This window comes from Camelina sativa, chromosome 13, assembly GCF_030686135.1.
Source record: "Camelina sativa cultivar CO46 ecotype springtype chromosome 13, ASM3068613v1".
Lineage (NCBI taxonomy): Eukaryota > Viridiplantae > Streptophyta > Magnoliopsida > Brassicales > Brassicaceae > Camelina > Camelina sativa.
Genome location: NC_141892.1, coordinates 6,025,659 through 6,045,707, shown reverse-complemented (window position 1 = coordinate 6,045,707; position 20,049 = coordinate 6,025,659). Strand labels below are relative to the sequence as shown.

The window sequence follows — 20,049 nt, the reverse complement described above, 5'->3', positions numbered from 1 at the left end:
TATATATAAAGAGCTCCATTTCACATGTCTCTCACACTTCACATTAAATTTTTTTTCAAAATTTCGAAATTCGAATTCACAAATCTCTCTCTTTATATAGACGATGATGATGATTAGAGGAGGAGGAGGAGGAGGAGGAGGAGGAGGAGAAGGTGAATCGTGGTCTGAGATGGAGGCGATGATAGCTAAGAAGATGGTTGAGGAGGAGGTTGAAACAGAGAGCAGTGGTTCGTCTGAAGCTGAGACAGAGTCTCCTAGATCCGTGGGACGTTGGATCACGGCTAAGGAGAGAGTTATTCATAGCCAGGTTTTAAAGATCAGGGAAGAGGATCTCTGCGTTCTCCTCGAAGACAAAGTGATGATGATGAATCCAGCGGAGGATCATCGACGATATATACGTCCACGCCGTTTAAATCTGTTACTGATCACTCGGCAGAACCTGCCTTGTTCTCCTCTTAGTGGTAAAGTGAGATCTTCAGTTAACGCTGTTCAGTGATTGGTTCCTATATATCAAAGGTACGTATGTGTATCTTTTTATGTATTGAGCTTAGTTTTTTTTTTTTGGTTTTGATATTTTTCTTTTTTGTGTTGTGCAGGCGATACTATATCCTCTGCGTTTACTTTTTTACTTCTCTGTTTCGTTTTTTCTTTTTTTTTTTTTTTTTCTGTTTTTCTTTTTAATCTGGTCAAGTGTCATGTGTATATAAAACCGTGAATGTATATATGAATGAGCTGCATCTCAATGAAACTTTATGCTCTGATCACTTTTGTTTTAACATATGAATCCCTTTATCAAACTATAATACATACATAGACTATGTGACTCGACTACTATCGTACTAGAGGTTATCAGGTTAACTGGTTAAGAAATAAACAAATCCAAAATCAATGCCACGTCCTAATATGCAGATGTTTTAATATTCAAACAAAAAATATTTAATACAAATGTAGACATTGAAGATAAGTTCGACTAATTTTGAAAGATATTTCACTGGTCAAAAATATTCATAATCCTAATAATTAAATGTTGAAACTTTTTAACTCATTGTTTGCCACTACTTTAGTATAATGCAACAACGTTCATTACAAAACCACACATATCTATATACAGAGTTTAGCTAAGGTAAGCCAACAAAAAAAAAATATACAAATCTTATATATGAGATTAAAGCAAAATATATATATTTATGATCTAATAATATTTTTTTGGTTTAACGATTTTGGATTTTGTTGTCGCTAGCTATATATATCATATAAATAATGTCAAATTACAGAGGAAAATAACCTCCAAAGATGGCAAAAACAAAACTCGACAAATTAAAGAGTTCGAGTCTCTTGATATTGCTCCATAAATAATGGCAGAGTTTTCAACAAGAGAAATTCCTTTAAATACCACTAAAAATGTTTTTTTTTTCCAAAAATATCACATTTTTGTTTTTTTTTTCCAAAAATACTACAAAAGTTTTTTTTTCCAAAATTACCACAAACAGAAAAAATTGATTTTTAAGGATGTAGAATTTTTTTTAGGTTTGAATAAAAATATATTTTAGTGGTATTATGACAATTGACCTTTCAACAATATGTTTAATTCACATATTATTTCTTTAGGAAAAAAAAACACCAGTAATAATAACACAATTTCACAGAACACATCTATCACTTATTTGTTAACCATTCTGCAATTCTTGCGAATTTGGCCAGCCTTACCTGTTAAAACCCCAATCCGACCCATCTTTACCATAGAGACACCAAAGTCTTTAAAGAATGTAGACCTATCACTTTTCATTTGGTTGAGAAGATAAGATTTCGTTTCTTGATTGTCTAAAAGAGCTGCATCTGATTGAAACAGCCCCCTTCTTTGAGACACAAGCTTGAAGTAGCTTTTATCGAACGTTTTAAAGCTTCCTGGATCCATTTCTAAAGCCGTCGTCGTATCAGTTGGCTTGCATTTTTTTCTGAGGCTGGTCGCGTATTCCGTGTCTAAGTTTGGATCACTATCTCCTTTGCCTGTGAAATTGTAGAGCCGATTTGTGATTTGAGGACAGTGTCCGTTCCCAATTGTGTGCCCACCTATATCACAATGTAAATATATACAAATAAGTTGAGAATGGTTTGTATTTTTATTATTTTATTACTTGAGTCTCCTATGCCAACACTAAGATTAATCTACGAAATTGATATGTAGAAGAACAGAGTATTTCAAAATCTGATATTTCAAGTATGATATTTTTCAAATGTCAAATTTTTTCCTGGAGACTGCTTTTCTAATTTTCAGTTCAATTCTGTCAGATGTCAGACAAAAACCAATATCAAGATGTATTGTTCTTTGTTAATGAGTTTTAATCTGATTTTCTTGTTTAATCAAAGAACACTGCACTTTCATTATTTTAATGCGCATCGTTCAAGTATAATACCTGAAAGCACAACGAGGTCTTTTTTGTTGAGGCCTTTGGAATGGAACTGGGTGATAAGGCTACTGATATTATTAAATGGTGATGGTAGGTTTGATAGGGCCTCACTGATGTTTGAAACCAGACCGTCTCTTCTTCCTGTTTCAACCTCCCACGACGGTCCATTGAGCTGAATATATTGATTGGTATACCATAAAATATATAATGTTAAAACATATCACATATATAATTAGATTATATGGATTATATTTTCTTTATGATCAGTCAGAAAAACTCAAACCTAAATTTGAACTACTAGTCTCTCTTAATATTTGAAGTCAAGTGCATTTTGTAGCATTTTTTTTTTATAAAAAGAAGAGTGCGTACGTCCAACTTAATTTATGAAGTCTATACTCTACAATCGCCATGTAAAAGTTGTAATAAGCAAATAAGGAGCGAGTAATAAAGATGCCGTGAGCTTGACGAAATATTAGATAACTATCACTTGATACTAAAACTTTATACTTACCGCAACCATCGCATCCCTAGCGACAAGAGCCAATACATCAGAGCAGGAAACAATGCCCGGACACTCCTTTTCTAGAGCTGCCTTGGCATCGTCTATGATCTCAAACCCTCGAAGGAAGAGGTTAGGAATTGCGTTTTTCTCATCTTTTTTGTTTTTTAGATCTAGCAAGAGCGACCCTTCGCACCCCTAAAAAAACATGATTCAATCTTAATTAACTAGATGGATAAAGTGCCCAAAAAGATGAAAGTGAGCTCCAAGTGTTAGATCGTCAAGAAAGAACATTATATTACCCGAACGAAGCAATCGTGGAAGAACATTCTTAGCAAAGGAGCTCCAAGTGTTAGATCCTTCTTCATTGCCTCGAAGACAGACTTCTTGACAATAAGCTCGGCTTTCGGGCATGACTTCTCGTAGAACCCAACTTTCAATCCTTGAGCACTGGTTGGAGCAAATGAAGAGAGCACGCACGATAGTACTTGAAGGAAGACAAAACAAGAGATAGTCATCTTCAATGCAGCCATATCGTTATGAGCTTCTTTTTTTGATCGATGCTTGATGCTAACTAATTGACATCAACATTGTTGTTGTTATTTATACTAAAGTACTGTAATAATTAATGTCACGGAAGTTATAAGTACTATAGTTAGTATAAAATAAAAGTGTTCGTGGTTACAACATTGACTTTTAAAGAGCAAGATGTGGAATGTTTTGTAATTTTGTTGAATTATATATAATTGTTTGTGGAGAATAATTATAATTTCTTTATGGCTCTTATTGGCTTGCTTGATGTATATAATTACTATTTCCACCAGAAAAAGGCTGCCAAATCATTTTAAACAAGGAAAAATAATAACCATGCAGAAACTTAAAGTTTTTTGAACTAGCTAGGTAGTGTTCAGATATCTTCGGCAATTAGGTTTTTAAATGTATATAAAAATTAAAAAAATAACGAAGTAATGGTAATTTGTCGATAACTAGCTACTACTAACTTGAAACTGACATGTAAACCACAAGAAAAACTACAATATTGTACATTTTGTAACATTTAAAATGTTAACACAAGCCGTCCATATCTAGTGTATTTAACACGTAGACAAATATATATGTGGTAGGTAGGAGAATTAACAATTAACACAATACTGGTTGTGATATTGGACTTCTAAACTGACAAAGAGACAATGATATGGTAGGAGGAGAAAATAATACATCTTAAGATTTGTTTATCATAATTATTTATTATCCTTTTGACTGTATCGTACAAACGCTGGATTGAAACTACAAACAGTTTCATATTTGCACTTGATCAAATCAATTATATTATTCTCTTGTCGTTTTATATTTGGACTTGATCACATCAATCATTTTGTCCCCGTAAGGCCGTACGTAACAATGTGCATGTTCATCTAGTTCCAGTCACATTCATTAATTTCATTTGATTGTAACATTTCAACGTATACGTAATGCATGGTGTGCGTTGGGGGGGAGGTGGACTCAGGACCGTGCTCTACTGCTTCACTCAATCAAACAAGAAGAACTCGCTTACGACATTATATTATATAGAAAATTAAGGAGGAAATGTATTTGTTAACGGTGTTAACGCAGATTCCAGTTTTTTTAAAAGAAAAGTAGTAGGGTTTTAAAAAATAAAAACCCTAAAGTGTTAATGTAAGTTGTTAATATTATAACCCAGAGGTTTTTAATCATTTCTTTGCATATCACGTTTCTTATATAAATTTATCATTCATATATACTTATTTTTTTGTTTTAGCTTGTTAGCGACATGCATTACGTTAACTATAGTCCGATTCAGACACTCACACAACTATCAATAACAAAAAAAAAATACTAGACTATATGTTATGGTAGTTCGGATAGCAACATTTGAATTAAAAATTCAGTACGGGCACATGTCAATGCCAGAAAAAGTGAAAAAAATAAAAATAAATGTCTGAGCCCGGGTTCGAACCGGGGACCTCTAGTGTGTGAGACTAGCGTGATAACCGACTACACCACCCAGACTTTGTTGGCAATGATTCTCGCGTTAGTTTCCTTAAATCACGAAAAAAGAGCCATCGGATGATTATGATGCGGTGGTGCATGATTCTCGCCGCCGGCGTGAAGAATCGCTACCGTTACTATGAGTTTGTTGATACATCCCAAAATTTTCGCAATTTCTTATTTGATCCCATTGGACGTTTTAACTAGGTTCACCAAAACGCTGCGTTTTGCTTCTTCTTCTTCTTCTTCTTCTTCTTCTTCTTCTTCTTCTTCTTCTTCTTCTTCTTCTTCCTCTGTTCACTTCAACCTCAGGCACTTGTCTTCTTCAATGGCTCACTGTCAGGTAACTCAAAACAAAAACCCTAATTTCCTTGTCATCCAATTACTGAAAAAGTCGGTGCCTTTCTCTGATTTTATTTGTGTGTGTGTGTATATGTTAAAAATAGGTTGCGTATTTGATTCCACTGAAAGCAGATTTAAAGGAAGACGATTCATCTCCAAGGATAGCTTTATCAGAAGGTCCAAACATCATTGGCCGTGGCAACGTTTCAATCGCTGATAAACGTCTCAGCCGTAAGCACATCTCCATCACCGTTTCATCGTCTGGCTCAGTGTCCTTGTCTGTGGTAAAATCTATTAACAAACAAACCCCAAAATAAAAGAACCTAACTTTTCATCCAATTCACACTGATCATTGTAAAGTTTGTGTCTTTTGTGTAGGAAGGAACGAATCCGGTGGTTATTAGGTGTTCCGGCGACGGCGAGAGGAAGAAAGTAAAACCCCGTGAAGAGGTTTTAGTAAGTAATGATGATCTTATTGAGTTGATCCCTGGTCATCATTTCTTTAAGCTAGTTTTGCTACCCGCTGAAAACAGAGGAAGCCATGAAAGAGCTGCTAAGAAAGCTCGAAAGGTTACTTGGCTTAACTAAAGAATGCATCTTTTTTTTTTTGGGTGTTTCTTTGAGGCTTTGTTTGATGTAATGAAACTGTTTTAGGATGAAGCACATGATGATGATGTAGAGGCGATTCGTCGATTTGTTCCACCTAATGAGAAACTACCTTCAACGTTTAGGCTTTTGAGTGTTAATGGATTGCCTAATTGGGCTAATACCTCTTGTGTTTCCATTAATGATGTCATTGAGGTTAGTCTTATGCAAAACAGATTTGTTATTATTTTCTGTTCAGACATCTTTGACTAAAGATATGTTTGTAAAATGACAGGGAGACGTTGTTGCTGCAATCCTATCGAATTATATGGTCGATGTAGACTGGTTGATGTCAGGTGACTTTTCTCATATTTTGTTTGTTGAGTTTATCGAAATGATTAGTTCTTTTGTGGTACATTCATGGGAGTACTAAGCTCGTCTTGTTGTATTTTCTGTTGTCTCAAGTTTGTTAACTTAACTCGGTTCACTGTATATATGTTTTTGTAGCTTGCCCGAAACTGGCCAACATTCCTCAGGTTATGGTCATCCATGGAGAAGGTGATGGTAGGCAAGAGTATATACAGGTTTGTTATGACGGTTTGCTGATTATTTTTGATTGATGTTAAATGGTATACCGAAATCTCCAATCTCTGTTTTGTTTATTAGAGGAAGAAGCCAGCTAATTGGAGTCTTCATAAGCCCCGGTTACCTATTTCATTTGGAACACACCATTCGAAGGCTATATTTCTAGTCTATCCTCGAGGTGTGAGAGTTGTTGTACACACTGCTAATCTGATCCATGTTGATTGGAACAACAAGAGCCAAGGTTTGTGGATGCAAGATTTCCCTTGGAAAGATGATAATATAGATCCACCTAAGTGCTGTGGATTCGAAGGTGATCTTATCCATTACCTCAATGTTCTTAAGTGGCCTGAGTTTACTGCAAGCTTACCTGGTCGCGGTAATGTGAAGATCAATGCAGCCTTCTTCAAAAAGTTTGATTATTCCTTTGCTACGGTACCTTCTGGTTTCTCTACAATCTTTTGGCTGATTTGTGTACTTATTGTTTACTAAGATATCCGAAAAAAAAATTCCAGGTTCGACTAATTGCATCGGTCCCTGGATACCACACTGGTTTAAACTTGAAAAAATGGGGACACATGAAGCTACGGACTATCCTTCAAGAATGCATTTTCGATAGAGAGTTCCGCAGATCACCTTTAGTTTATCAGGTAGTGTTCCATTCCAAGTTATTTGTATTGCTTGCCAAAAAGTCTTCTTTTACAATGTTTTCGTATTGCAGTTTTCTTCACTTGGTTCTTTAGACGAGAAGTAATTGGCTGAATTTAGAGATTCTTTGTCTTCTGGTATAACAGAGGACAAAATCCCTCTTGGTCCCGGGGATCCGTTGATAATATGGCCTACTGTAGAAGACGTCAGGTGTTCTTCAGAGGTAATCCGAATAAAAAAATTCATATTTCTTTGTATGGCTTATGGATTTTTCTTTTAAAAACGTGAAATCTTCAAACAAAGGGTTATGCTGCTGGCAATGCAATTCCAAGCCCATTGAAGAACGTAGAGAAACCATTCTTAAGAAAATATTGGGCTAATTGGAAAGCGGATCATAGTGCTCGCAGGTATATAAAAAAACCAAACATTTTTATAAACCCAACTTATGTTTTACTACTCAATTCTGATCCTTTTTAATGTTACAGTCGTGCAATGCCACATATAAAGACGTTCACACGTTACAGCGACCAGAAGCTTGCGTAAAAGTTCATAAAGTCTCAATCTTTTAGTTACTCAGTTAATAAAAAGTGTTATCTTTAGTGATCAGTTTTTGTTTTGCTTCCATAGATGGTTCTTGCTAACCTCATCTAATCTTAGCAAAGCGGCCTGGGGAGCACTTCAGAAAAACAATTCCCAGTTGATGATACGTTCCTACGAGGTAAAATCTCGTGTTTCACCCGAAGTCTTGGATGTCTTATATAACTACTGAGTACTGAACAAATTCCATTGACTATAATATTGTTAGTTGGGCGTCTTGTTTCTATCATCTCCAATAAAAACACAAGTTTGTGACTTTTCGTGCACAGAGGACAATACAAGTACAATTAAGGTAGAGTGATCTATTCCTAAGCACGTAATCCCGGACTCAAACTTTGATCTTTCCCCTCTAAATTGTGTTATGTTGACAGGCAAAACAAGAGACGAAAGACGAGGTGGTAAAGGAGAGGAGTAAGCTAGTGACAATGACCTGGCAAGGAGATAGGGAGCCTGAGATAATCTCATTACCAATTCCTTATCAACTACCTCCTAAGCCATACTCACCCGAAGGTTTTTTTCCCCAGTCATTTTCCAACAAATATCTCTTCTTTCTTTTGCGGTGTTCTTAACGCATTTTATGGGTGTGGTGATATTTCAGATGTTCCATGGTCATGGGACCGAGGCTACTCGAAGAAGGATGTGTATGGACAAGTCTGGCCTAGATAGTTAGTTAAAAGCATTAGTAGCCTTACTTGAGACTTGAAAGATTGGCTTTATGGATTTTACTCACTCAATTAATGATTGTCTTTATGGATTCTACTCACTCAGTAATGCTAAGCGATCTCATCAAATAGATGGAAACAAAAAATTCAGTGTGAAACTAGATTGACACTTGTGGATTAATCCGGATTAGTCCACCAATGGATAGGATAGGACTAGGGTTGATAAAGTTTTTTAGACTGTAAAAAGAAAAGTGGCCTGTCGGCATCACTCTGCCGTACGAACGAGGTTGAAAAGTTAAAAATCTCGTGGGCCAACAGAGTAGTTTACGAGTTGGCTAAATTTAACTGTTTACATTTGTATTATTTGGATATATGTATTTTTTTGTTTTGTGACTTATTATTATTCTATATGCTTGCAGCTTGCTTATAGGTTTATATAGTTTATAATGTTAGCGTTTTGTTTGCATAAACGGTATAATTCTTATTTATTTGTTTAGTTTGAAGCTTACTTTATTAGTTTTAGTGGTTTAATTAGGCAATTCAGAATATTGTTAAAGTTTTGTAATTCGTTTTGTTATCTCTTAATCTCTACTTACTTTTTTGTTGACACTTTACTATAGTTTGAGGAGATTGAAATTGATTAACCCCTTCACATGTGTTAATGAGCAAGGCATATAGTGTAAACCACCAGCTCACTAATAAAACCTTCAGATCGACGCTCTTACATCTATATTTGTAGAGTCCAAATATAATTAGCATAAGTGATAAGTACGACGAACTACAAACACAAAATATAGATGCAGAGATTGGAGACACAAGTATATATCATACTATTATGACAGAAGCGTGTCGTTGGTTACAAGAAACCTACGATTTAAATTCGAGACAGAAAATCAAGAGAATGAAAAAATATATAAAAAAATGAAAGAATTTTTGGTGGTACATATTCGATAGACATTTAGAATACAAACAGACGCAGACAAGCATTCACAGTCAATGTCTACATTTCCAAGAACACCTGTCCCTCTCTTTGATGATATGGCCTTTTATCATATCTATGGAAAATTTTTAAGATAATAAGATTCATAAGTTAATTTCTATAGTATTTGACATGTTACTTTAGTCCTCGAATCTTGACAATTAGCTAATCAAGATTTGGATATATATATTGAGTAAGAACGATCCCTCTTCTATGTTCTGACTATTCATAAGTTGCCAACCAGAACTTTGGATATGCTTTGAGACTTAGGGTAGCACGCGCAGTAGTTGTGTCTAGAGAATTGATTTATGGTATCCAACATGCTCGTTTATATATTTTCTATTATGGAAGAAGGGAAGGTTCGGAATGATTGTTTGCTCTCGAAAATTATTAAAACTCTTACAAACAACAAGTGTCTGATTAGTTGTGATTAAAGATCAATACATGCCAAGAATTAAAAGTTTTTTTTTTTTTTTGAATATTCTTGAGTTTTACGAGGCTTTGATTTGAAAACATTTGACAATGAATGTATTGGCTCAAGTTCTTTGTTACTTGGAGTATTCTATATATGCAAGAGTTTAGAGTACCAGAACTTCGTAAATTAAAAAAGTTAAACTCGCATGTTCCCTTTTTGTAATAACATGTATTCAAGCGTATTAAATTTGACTGGTGCATGGTACATCGATGATATTAGTACGAACACTAATGCTATAAATACAAGCTTTGCAAACCTTGTAACTAAAAGCATAAATTTTTGGATAGTAATCTCACCGCTACCGTAAAAAAAAAAGATAAGAATGAGAAAAAAAAACAGAGAAAAGAGGAGGTCATGTGGGAGGGGGCGTGAAGGATGGGGATGCTCATGCTCCCTGATTAGAGGGGAGAAAGAGTGTCCTATCATCACATGGGAGGTTAAAACTGGTTTTTATTTATAACAATTTAACTTATAAAAGTATTAAAACATTAATAGTCCCACCTTTGTGTGCTCATCAGCAAACATTTTTCTTTAATGTCCAATTTATCACACCATCTCCTTGTTTTCTAATATATATCATGCATCTACTTATCATCATTCATTCATATCTTTTGCATATCATCATCTTTACCATCATGTAAATGTTTTGTTGGTATGACACCAAAATAACATTACCATGTCTTTATATAAATCATAAAAAAAATGAAACTTGGAAATTACGTATTGAAGTATACGAATGTTATTTTGGAAATCACCTGTGGCTGTCTAAGTCTTAGAACAAGCTCGTGAAATATTGGGTTCGGTGATATGATGAAATGCCACTTGGCATTACATAAATAAGCATACACTATGTATTGAGGTACACGTGATCAAGAGCTTGGAAACTAGCCCCTCCCTATTGGTTAGGATAGATACCGTACGTTCCTCTCAAATTGACCTAAGTCCATTGTTTTTATTTACCCGTATCTATAACTGATACACAAAATCTTCTTAGTTTAACGTATCATCGATCATAAAATATGGTATCATATATGATATATATATATATATATATATGATAAGTATATAGAGACAAGCGTTACACTAGCTAGTATAATAAGATAAAATCACGTGATGATATTTTAATGTTCATTTTTTTATTTGTTGAATTCAGAAATCGCTTCCCTCTGTAAATATTAAAATTAGTTTCTCTATGATTATATCAGATTTCACATGACAATTACAAATTATGAAGATTAGTTAAATTTTTGGATGGTGGTCGTTTGGTCTTTAAAAATTAATGATGCATTCTCAAAAACTCTCACCTCAAGCAAAACTAGTGAGCAATTAAGGTTCTGATTACTATGCCTAATCATTCTTTTAATTTTAAACAATACAATTAGTGTAATACTAGTTTTGTATCCGTGTGGACGACATAAAAATCATATTTTTTGAGATATTTTTTTACTATTTTAAATTAATAAAATAAATAGTTGTAAAAATTGTATACCTACTATGAAGGAGAATTTATGATCAACTAAGTTTATATTTTGGTTTAGTTACCTAATATTTACTTATCAATGAATCCAAGTGAAAATATTGTTTTTCTTTGGGCAGAGTGAAACATTGTTTTGATGTTTTATGTCAATCTAAATTTTCACTTGTGACTTATTGAATGATATAAATTAAGAGGTATTAATAATATAACTAATTTACTGTTTTGAAAATATTTCAAAAATACATATATAAGATTATAATACTATAATAATCAAATAAATTTCAATAATTGAAATACTACAATAATAAAATAAGATTACAGTCTCTATATTTATTAGTTATATATATATATATAAACTTAAATAAGAAATAGTAGATACTATGTTCTAACACATGAAAGATTATTTTTAAAGAAAGATTTTGTCAATAATTAAGCAACCCAAAATTTTAGTATCAATTTTGAAATTTTTAAGAAAACAAGGTTTTTTGGAGATCTAGGATTATTGTTATTGTCAATAATAAAAGGATTTTATGAATATAAGAAAATATCAAATTTATAAATATCTTCAATATGTATATCATTTTTTGATATGGTGTCTTTTTGCTTAGCAAATAGGTACAAATTGTATTGAGTTTTTTTTGTCCTTTATGAATCTTTTTCACTCTAAATTTATTTTTGCAATGGTATAATGTTTATATTAGTCAAATTTAAAGTCATTTACGAAAATTAATCATCAATACGTATTAGATAACCAGTTTATAGTATTAGATAATTTTAGAGAAAAAGTATCATTTTGTTGTAAAACACGGATGGTGCATTTCCATAACAAGCCCATACTCGGCCTATACACGGCCCATGTACGTCCAAGATCATAAGGCCTATCGGCCACCTCTTTTAGTCTAGATCGGTTTAGTGTTCCTAATGTAATTGGGCTTTGCCCTTGACTATATATATGTAATGTTCCATTGAATCAATAATAATAAGACAAGAGAAAACCTCCTTCGAGTTTCTCTAGTTTACAACACGTTATCAGCACGAGTTTGTCCTAAACTCCAACTGAGAAAAACTCTAAAACCCTAAGCCGCCGCCGCACACAAAGTCCCTTCTTCGTCCATACTCGGCGATCGGTTCCTGTCCGTAATCTGTCTAAGTCCGTCCGTGTTCGGCGATCAGTTCTCGTCCAGGGTGAGTACTGTTCGGAGATCTGTTCCTGTTCGTGAAGCAGCTGTGTTCGTGATCGGTTCTTCCTCCCATCCAGGCCGAGGTTTGTGATCAAGCTAAGTGTAAAACCGAGGTCTTTAGCTCCCGGTTCATATCCAGTCAACCTCCAAACGGTGGAAGGTAAATAAATCTAAACCCCCTTAGAACCTATGAATCGAACATGATCTCCTAAATTTAATGGGACAATAAAACTTGCAATTATATAATCAACAAACCAAAACCCTATAACTCTAAAACTTAAAATCGGATTGCTATAGGGTTGTTTTAGATTGTTTGCAAATTAAATCAATTATGCCATGTTTAAAATCATGTTGTTTGTTTGTATTAAAATCGATGGCATGAATACCTTAGATCTAAAACCTAACGAAAATATTAAGCTTATTGATCTAGGTTAAAATCCGGTTATAGTTAATTATTTGTTAAAATCAAAACCCCAAAAATCTAAGACATTAAAATCGGATTAATTCTATGTTTTACATAGAACCCTAAAATCGATTAGGAAAATTTCTAATTTAATTCGCTGGCCTTATCTAGTATATTTAAGAAATTTAAATATATTAGACAATATCCTAAAAGCCTATAAATTATTTCCTAAAACCCTTGTCCTAACCATAAAACTAGAAAAAGGAAAAACTTGTATAGGAAAAGAAAAATCTTAGGAAAAGAAAATTCTTGCATGCTAGATTTTATGTTAATCTAGGATTGTTCTCATGCACATAATAGGCCACGAAATTACATAAATAAACAAGACATTATCCACTAATATAATCAGCATGTTTCGGTCTCATATATACCGCATAGCCCAAAACGAAATAAATCCATGGTCCGGTTTTTACCGCATGGCCTAGACTATAAATCGGCATGGTTCGGTTTTAAAAACCACATGAACCGAGAGCATAAATATTCGGTATGGTTCGATCTCATATATACCACATAGCCCAAAGATAGAACGATTACATGTTTCGGTCTCATATATACCGCATGGTACTAATCATATGCCTGTTTCTATTTTGTAGAATGACAAAGATGAATAATCTCAACTATGCTGCACTTAACGTGTCCGGAGACAACTACCTCAAATGGGCTTTAGACACCAAGATCAACTTGAAATCAAAGGACCTATGCGAATGCATTGAGGATGGTAACGATTGCACTGAAAAGAGTAGGTATAAGGCGATTTTGTTAATCCACCACCACCACTACAAGAAAACACATTGATTTCAGATGGATTTTCTGACGGAAAAAATCCGTAGGAAATTTCTGACAGTTTTCCAACAGGTTTCCAACATATTTCTGAGAAAATATTGAGGAAAACACGTCTCTCAGAAAACCCTCGGAAATTTATTAATACGTCTGTAATATCTTAGAAATTTCTGACGAAAACCCGGTCGCCGGAATATCCTCAGAAATTTTTCAAAACTTCCGACAGCTTTCCAGGGGACAGAAGACCATTGGTTTATTCTAAGAAATTTCCGACGGATTACTGAGAAATTTGCCATTATGATCCATTCATCCTTGCTTCACATACAGATCAAGTATGCTACACTAGATATCCATGGGCAACTGAAGCAAACGAACCTTGGATCAGTGTGATGTTAATAAATCCTAGAGGAAGTATTGTTGGGATTTTCGATGATAGTGAACATGAACCAATGCAACAAAACTCATTGGGTACCATAGGAGCGGTTGACCACTCTTTAGAAATTTATCTTGTCGTTAATTACACCAATTTGGTAGATGAAGAGGTTTACAATGATTCTGAGGAAGAGAGTGGAGAACTTTATTTGAGAATGCTTCTGATTCGAATAATTCTGAATATTCATCGGATGAAGAAGACAAGAAATAAATTGTATTAATTTTGTATTTTATTCTATTTTCATAATTATATGTATGTATTTATAAAAAAACATGGAAATAAATTTTAACTCTTGAATTTTTCATATAATAATCTCATAAATTTAAATTAGCAATTATATATATAATTTAGTATTTATTTGTATATTTATATATTAAATACGTTTATATATATATCAGTCACAATATTACAGACGGATAACCAAGGAAACTAATATGGCCTCGCAAATCCGTTGGAAAATTCCTCGGAAATTCTTAAGAAAATTCAGAGGGCTGCCCAAGGGAAGATGAATGTGGTTAGATTAAGAAAAAAAACTTGTTTTCTAAGAAAACCCTCGGCAATTTTCGACGAATTACTGAGGGATAAACCGCGTCCTCTGAAATCTGTCAGAAAATTTCTTCGCGTCCTCTGAAATTCGTCTGAAATTTCCGACGACTTCCTAGGGATTTTTATTTATTTGAAGAATATAGTAGTTTTGATACATCTAATGTGTTGTCTAATATTATAATAAGCCATATTTGACAATAAATTAGATTATAAAGCATTGTACTACAAAAAAATGCAACACTTGAAAGATTACTACATTATCTAAACTTAAGTGTTTATAAGATGATATTAGAGATATAGTTGTTGAAATTTAGTGTAAAGTTATTTGATTTATAAAAACTATGTGATTTTTTTATCTATTATGATCCTAAATGTAATTGTGTTGACAATATGTCTTAGTCTAGTTTTAAACAACTCTTAAGATCAATCAATTTTTCTAAAATTGTTATATATAATAAAATCCGTCTGAAATTTCTCGGAAATTTTCGACGGATTACCAAGGGGTTTTGATATTTCCGACAGAATTCCAAGGGATGTGGATTGTTCCGAAGAATTTCCAAAGTTTGTGTTTTTTCGGTTAAATAAATGGTTGGCTGGCCAATAAATATACATGCAATGATTATGCGACGGATTTTTGAGGGGACCAAAAATTTTCAGACGGATTTCTGAGGGATGGTGAATTTCTGACGGATTTGCGAAGCGAAAAATAATACTCGCCTATTATTTCATTCACGCGGAAAAACCCTAATTGTTTCCTAGGGATTTCCGATGGTTATGTCCCTCTGAAAGTTTTATATTTATACATGGCCTCACATTTTTTTCCCAGCCGCAACTCCACTGCTAAAACCGTTTGTTGCCCCTCCGTCGGTGTTCTTCTCCTCCCCGCCGATTGTTGCCTTGCCGCCGGTCTTTCCTTCCCTCCGCTAGTCCCTCCGCTGGTGGCCATTTTTTCCCTCCGTTGGTGATCTTTTCCTTCCCTCCGTTGGTGGCCTTCTCCTCTCCTCCGCCGTCGGTCATCTGCTTCCCTTCCTTCCCTGGTCATCTTATTTTCTCTGTCAGTGGCCTCCTTCAACCAGTCACAATCTACAAACATCTGAAATCATGTAAGTTTCATATTTTATTATGATTTTTATTTGTGATTCTTAGTTTTGTTTGTTAATATTTTGTTAGAATTAGGTTTTTGAATACATTTAATTAGATCTTGATTGGATTTATTATTGAATTAAGGTTTTGATATGGATTTAGATTTTAAATTTAGAAAGAATTTACTTGTGTAGAAATAATTTAGAAAGATTTTATTTTAGAATTAGGTTTTTAAAAACATTTTATTTATTTGTTGATTACTAATTTAGAAGATTTTGATATTAGTTTAAAGATTTTCATTGGATTTAGTTTTGAAGTTGTTATATTTTGGGATTTCAAATAGTTTTGTAAATAAAATAAAAAAAATTTATTTGATTACTAATTTATTTAAATTGTGTAGGTTTTTCTTATAATTTTGATATTAGTTTAAAGATATTGATTGGATTTAGTTTTGAAGTTTTTATATTTTGGGATTTAGAATAGTTTTGTAAATAAAAAAATACATTCTATTTGATTACTAATTTATTTAAATTATGTAGGTTATTCTTATAATTTTGATATTAGTTTAAAGATTTTGATTGGATTTACTCTTAAATTTGTTATATTTTGGGATTTAGAATAGTTTTGTAAATTTTAAAAAATACATTTAATTTGAATGCTAATTTATTTAAATTGTGTAGATTTTTCTTATAATTTTAATATTAGTTTAAAGATTTTGATTGGATTCAATTTATTTATTTGTTGATTACTATTTTATTAAATTGTGTAGGTCTTATGGAGGAAGTGAAGCAAGAAAACCTCAAGATTAAGGAACAATTTATCCATATGCAAACAACACTCTCCCAACTTCAAAGTTTCATTTCCTCCCAATTTACTGGACAATTCCTTCCTCCAAGTCCTAGCTAATTTGTTTTTTTTTCTAAACTATCTTAATTTTATGAAATTTTTTATTTAGTTGGATATTATTTTGTATGGGGGTGTATATATTTTTTATTAGGATATTTTCAACTATATAGGATGTATATAGTTGGATAAATATTTATTTTCAGCCTTTTGATATATTGTTATTTTATTTATTATTGAAAATTTTCTATTTTTTAGATTTTTATACATTTTTTTTTATAATTTCTTAATTTATATAGAAGATCACTCGGAAAGTCCTCGGAAACTCTGTTGTCGTCAGAAAGTCCTCGGAAACAAGATCTTTTGGAAATCTGTCGGAAAACTTATCTCTTGGAAATCCCTTGAAAACGTGAAGGTCTTGGAATTTTCTCGAAAGGCTTTTGTCCTTGGAATTCTGTTGGAAATCTGGACTCTTGGAAATTCGTTGGAAGGTAAGTACCCTTGAAAATCTCTCGGTAATTTGACGTCCTTGGAAATCCCTTGAAAATAATTCACCCTTGGAAATCTGTCAGAAATTTCTGACAGATTTCAGACGATTTCTAATTTCCGACAAGCGGTTTCCGAGGACTTTTTATTCTCGGTAAATCGTTGGAAAAGGCCGTTTCTGAGGGTTTACCGACGATTCTCTCCCTCGAAAATTGGTTGTTTTCTTGTAGTGCACCTTGCTGAAAGCCTCAAGGATCAATACCTTACAATAGAGAATCCTCTTGAGCTTTGGACAGAGTTGAAAAACAGATATGGACACCAAAAGACGGTGCTCCTACCAAAGGCTCAATTCGATTGGAAAAACTTAAGGATCCAAGACTTCTAATCCGTGGATGAGTATAAATCAGAGCTATTTAAAATAGTCTCAATCCTTAAGTTATGTGGTAAGGAGATCACTAAGGAAGGTCTGCTAGAGAAGACATTCTCAACATTTCACACTAACAATATACTGCTTCAGCAACAGTATCGTGAAAAGGGTTTCAAAACTTATGCAGATCTTGTCTCTTGTTTGCTGCTTGCTAAGCAAAACAATGAGTTGCTACTCATGAACAGTGCAATGCGACCTCATGGTTCAGCTCCATTACCTGAAGCCCACAAAGTCGATTTGACCAAGAAAGAACCCAAAGAACCCACCGGGCCCAAAGAGACCAACTACGTCCATAAGAGCAAGTACCATGGCCATGGCCGTGGTGGTAGAGGACGTGATGGTCGTGGTAATTACCAAGGGAACCACTACGATGGTTACGGCCGTGAGAACCGGTCCGACTTTGGTCGTGGCCGTGGTAGAGGTCGCGGAATTCACAAACCGCAACATAAGCCTAAATCGGTTTGTAACCGATGTGGTATGGGAAATCATTGGGCTAAGAGGTGCAGATCATCTAAGTATCTTATTGATCTTTATCAAGAGAGTTTGAAGAAAAATCCAGAAGCCAATATGGTCCATCTCGATGGTGAAGGAGATTTCGACCATGAGGATAATGATCTATTGGACTATGAAACTTCGGATTGTCTAGGAGAGGATAATTAAAATTGTCTTGGTTTAATTTATGTTTTATGATTTGAATTTTATTTAATTATGACATTGGATTATAATTATGGTTCAAATTCAATTATTTTATTTTCCTTCATTATAAAATTATTTGTTTATGTTTTAAAACATAAATTCTTGTCCATTTTAGAAATGGTCGAGGATATACTTGTGGTGGATAGTGGATCCAGCCACACAATTTTGAAGGATAAGAGATATTTTATTAATCTCATAATGAAAATGCCAATATTAGTACAATTGCGGGTATAACAAGTTTAATTGAAGGCTACGGCCAGGCACACATACTTTTGCCTAATAGCACACATCTTGAAATAAGTAATGCCTTATATTCACCAAGCTCTAAGAGAAACTTATTGAGCTTTAGAGACATTCGTTTGAATGGTCTACATGTTGAAACTAAGGGTGAAGGAAACCAAGAGTTCCTACAAATTACTGAAATCACTGGTTTATACCATGCTAAGATTAATATGATAGAAGCTAATTTGGCAATGAATAAAATGTTCAAAGAACAATTCGCTTTATGGCATGACCGACTTGGCTATCCGGGTTCTAACATGATGTGTAAGCTAATAATAAACTCTAATGGGCACACTCTAAAAGAGAGAAGAGTTATTCCTAAGAATCTCACGTGTGTAGCATGTGCACAAGGAAAACTCATTGTGAGGCCATCACCAGTGAAAGTCACTAAAGAGACTTTAAATTTTCTGGAAAGAATACAAGGAGATATTTGTGGACCAATACACCCACCATATGGGACGTTTAGATACTTTATGGTTCTAATCGACGCATCGACCAGATGGTTGCATGTTTTTCTATTGTCAACTAGAAACCTTGCGTTTTCTCGATTGTTGGCCCAGATAATACGACTAAGAGCCCATTTTCCAGATTTTCCACTTAAGACTATACGTCTAGATAATGCTGGTGAATTTATATCCCAAGCGTTTAATTAATATTGTATGTCCATGGGGGTGAGTGTGGAACATCTTGTGGCACATGTACATACACAAAATGGATTAGCTGAATCCTTCATTAAACGGATCCAATTGATTGCTCGACCATTACTAATGAGGTCGCAACTTTCTGTGTCGGCTTGGGGACACGCAGTATTATATGCAGCAGAGCTTATACGCATCAGGCCATCTAGTGAACATAAGTATTCACCATCCCAACTATTAACGGTTCATGAGCCAGACATATCCCATCTCAAAACTTTCGGGTGTGCCGTTTATGTACCAATTGCTCCACCACAGAGAACTAAGATGGGACCTCAAAGGAGGATGGGAATATATGTTGGATATGATTCTCCCACCATTACTAAGTATCTTGCGCCAACTACGGGTGATCTATTTAAGGCCAGATACGCGGACTGTCAGTTTGATGAAACCGACTTTCCCAAATTAGGTGGAGAGACAAGCAAGCTGGTCAAAGAAATTTCATGGAATCAAACATCCTTAAATTGGCAAGATCCTCGGACTCTATCCTGTGATTCAGAGGTCCTAAAGATTATACATTTGCAAAAGCTAGCTATACAATTGCCATACTCCTTTGCTGACCCTAAGAGAATATTAAAATCGTACATACCAGCTTGTAATGCACCAATACATATTGATGTTCAAAAGGAACACAATAATCAAGTTGCTACAACGTCTAAGACCCGTTTGAAACGTGGTAGACCAATAGGTTCCAAAGATAAGAACCCTCGGAAATCTAAGAAAGGTGCAAATCAAATCGAGGTTAAGGAAATATCAGACATGCCCGCGGCAAATCCTAAGGTACCGAATGAGATTTGGGACGCTGAACCTCAAGGTCTTGATGGTATTGATAATAATGAGATCTCAATCAATTATATCATGTCTGGAATT

At 34.1% G+C, this 20,049-nt stretch overlaps 4 protein-coding genes, 1 non-coding gene and 1 pseudogene across 8 annotated transcripts; 4 read left to right on the top strand and 2 right to left on the bottom strand.

Moving 5' to 3' along the window:
- The first annotated feature begins 29 nt into the window (after positions 1-29).
- LOC104735537 (uncharacterized) lies at positions 30-764 on the top strand. Its single transcript, XM_010455346.3, has 2 exons — positions 30-516; positions 597-764. Exon 1 carries the CDS (start codon positions 104-106, stop codon positions 494-496), a length of 393 nt encoding a protein of 130 aa, XP_010453648.1. The 5' UTR covers positions 30-103; the 3' UTR covers positions 497-516; positions 597-764.
- Positions 765-1,373: 609 nt separating this feature from the next.
- On the bottom strand, positions 1,374-3,619 carry LOC104735536 (peroxidase 56-like). The gene is made up of 4 exons (XM_010455345.3): positions 3,210-3,619; positions 2,920-3,105; positions 2,415-2,580; positions 1,374-2,070 (listed from the first exon to the last, which is right to left on the bottom strand). Exons 1-4 carry the CDS (start codon positions 3,438-3,440, stop codon positions 1,661-1,663), a joined length of 993 nt encoding a protein of 330 aa, XP_010453647.1. The 5' UTR covers positions 3,441-3,619; the 3' UTR covers positions 1,374-1,660.
- Positions 3,620-4,802: 1,183 nt separating this feature from the next.
- Positions 4,803-8,760, top strand: LOC104735535 (tyrosyl-DNA phosphodiesterase 1-like). Of its 4 annotated transcripts, none has more exons than XM_087480100.1 (15): positions 4,803-5,260; positions 5,364-5,543; positions 5,638-5,829; positions 5,914-6,060; positions 6,140-6,200; positions 6,352-6,428; positions 6,511-6,861; positions 6,942-7,076; positions 7,221-7,297; positions 7,378-7,481; positions 7,560-7,613; positions 7,702-7,792; positions 7,880-7,963; positions 8,043-8,181; positions 8,270-8,760. In XM_087480100.1, exons 1-9 carry the CDS (start codon positions 5,057-5,059, stop codon positions 7,254-7,256), a joined length of 1,383 nt encoding a protein of 460 aa, XP_087336226.1. In that variant the 5' UTR covers positions 4,803-5,056; the 3' UTR covers positions 7,257-7,297; positions 7,378-7,481; positions 7,560-7,613; positions 7,702-7,792; positions 7,880-7,963; positions 8,043-8,181; positions 8,270-8,760. The 4 variants fall into 4 exon arrangements, with proteins under 4 accessions (XP_087336226.1, XP_087336227.1, XP_087336228.1 ...); XM_087480101.1 differs by having other exon boundaries at positions 7,560-7,619; XM_087480102.1 differs by having other exon boundaries at positions 7,148-7,297.
- On the bottom strand, positions 4,865-4,938 carry TRNAV-CAC (transfer RNA valine (anticodon CAC)). Its single transcript has one exon. It is a non-coding gene; the product is annotated as a tRNA-Val (tRNA).
- LOC147929240 (tyrosyl-DNA phosphodiesterase 1-like) lies at positions 7,261-8,337 on the top strand. The gene is made up of 6 exons (XM_087480539.1): positions 7,261-7,284; positions 7,378-7,481; positions 7,560-7,613; positions 7,702-7,792; positions 8,043-8,181; positions 8,270-8,337. The coding sequence occupies exons 1-6, from the start codon at positions 7,261-7,263 to the stop codon at positions 8,335-8,337; spliced, it is 480 nt and encodes a 159-aa protein (XP_087336665.1).
- Positions 8,761-13,502: 4,742 nt separating the features above from the next.
- Positions 13,503-18,166, top strand: LOC147929239 (uncharacterized; annotated as a pseudogene).
- The last annotated feature ends 1,883 nt before the right edge of the window (positions 18,167-20,049 follow it).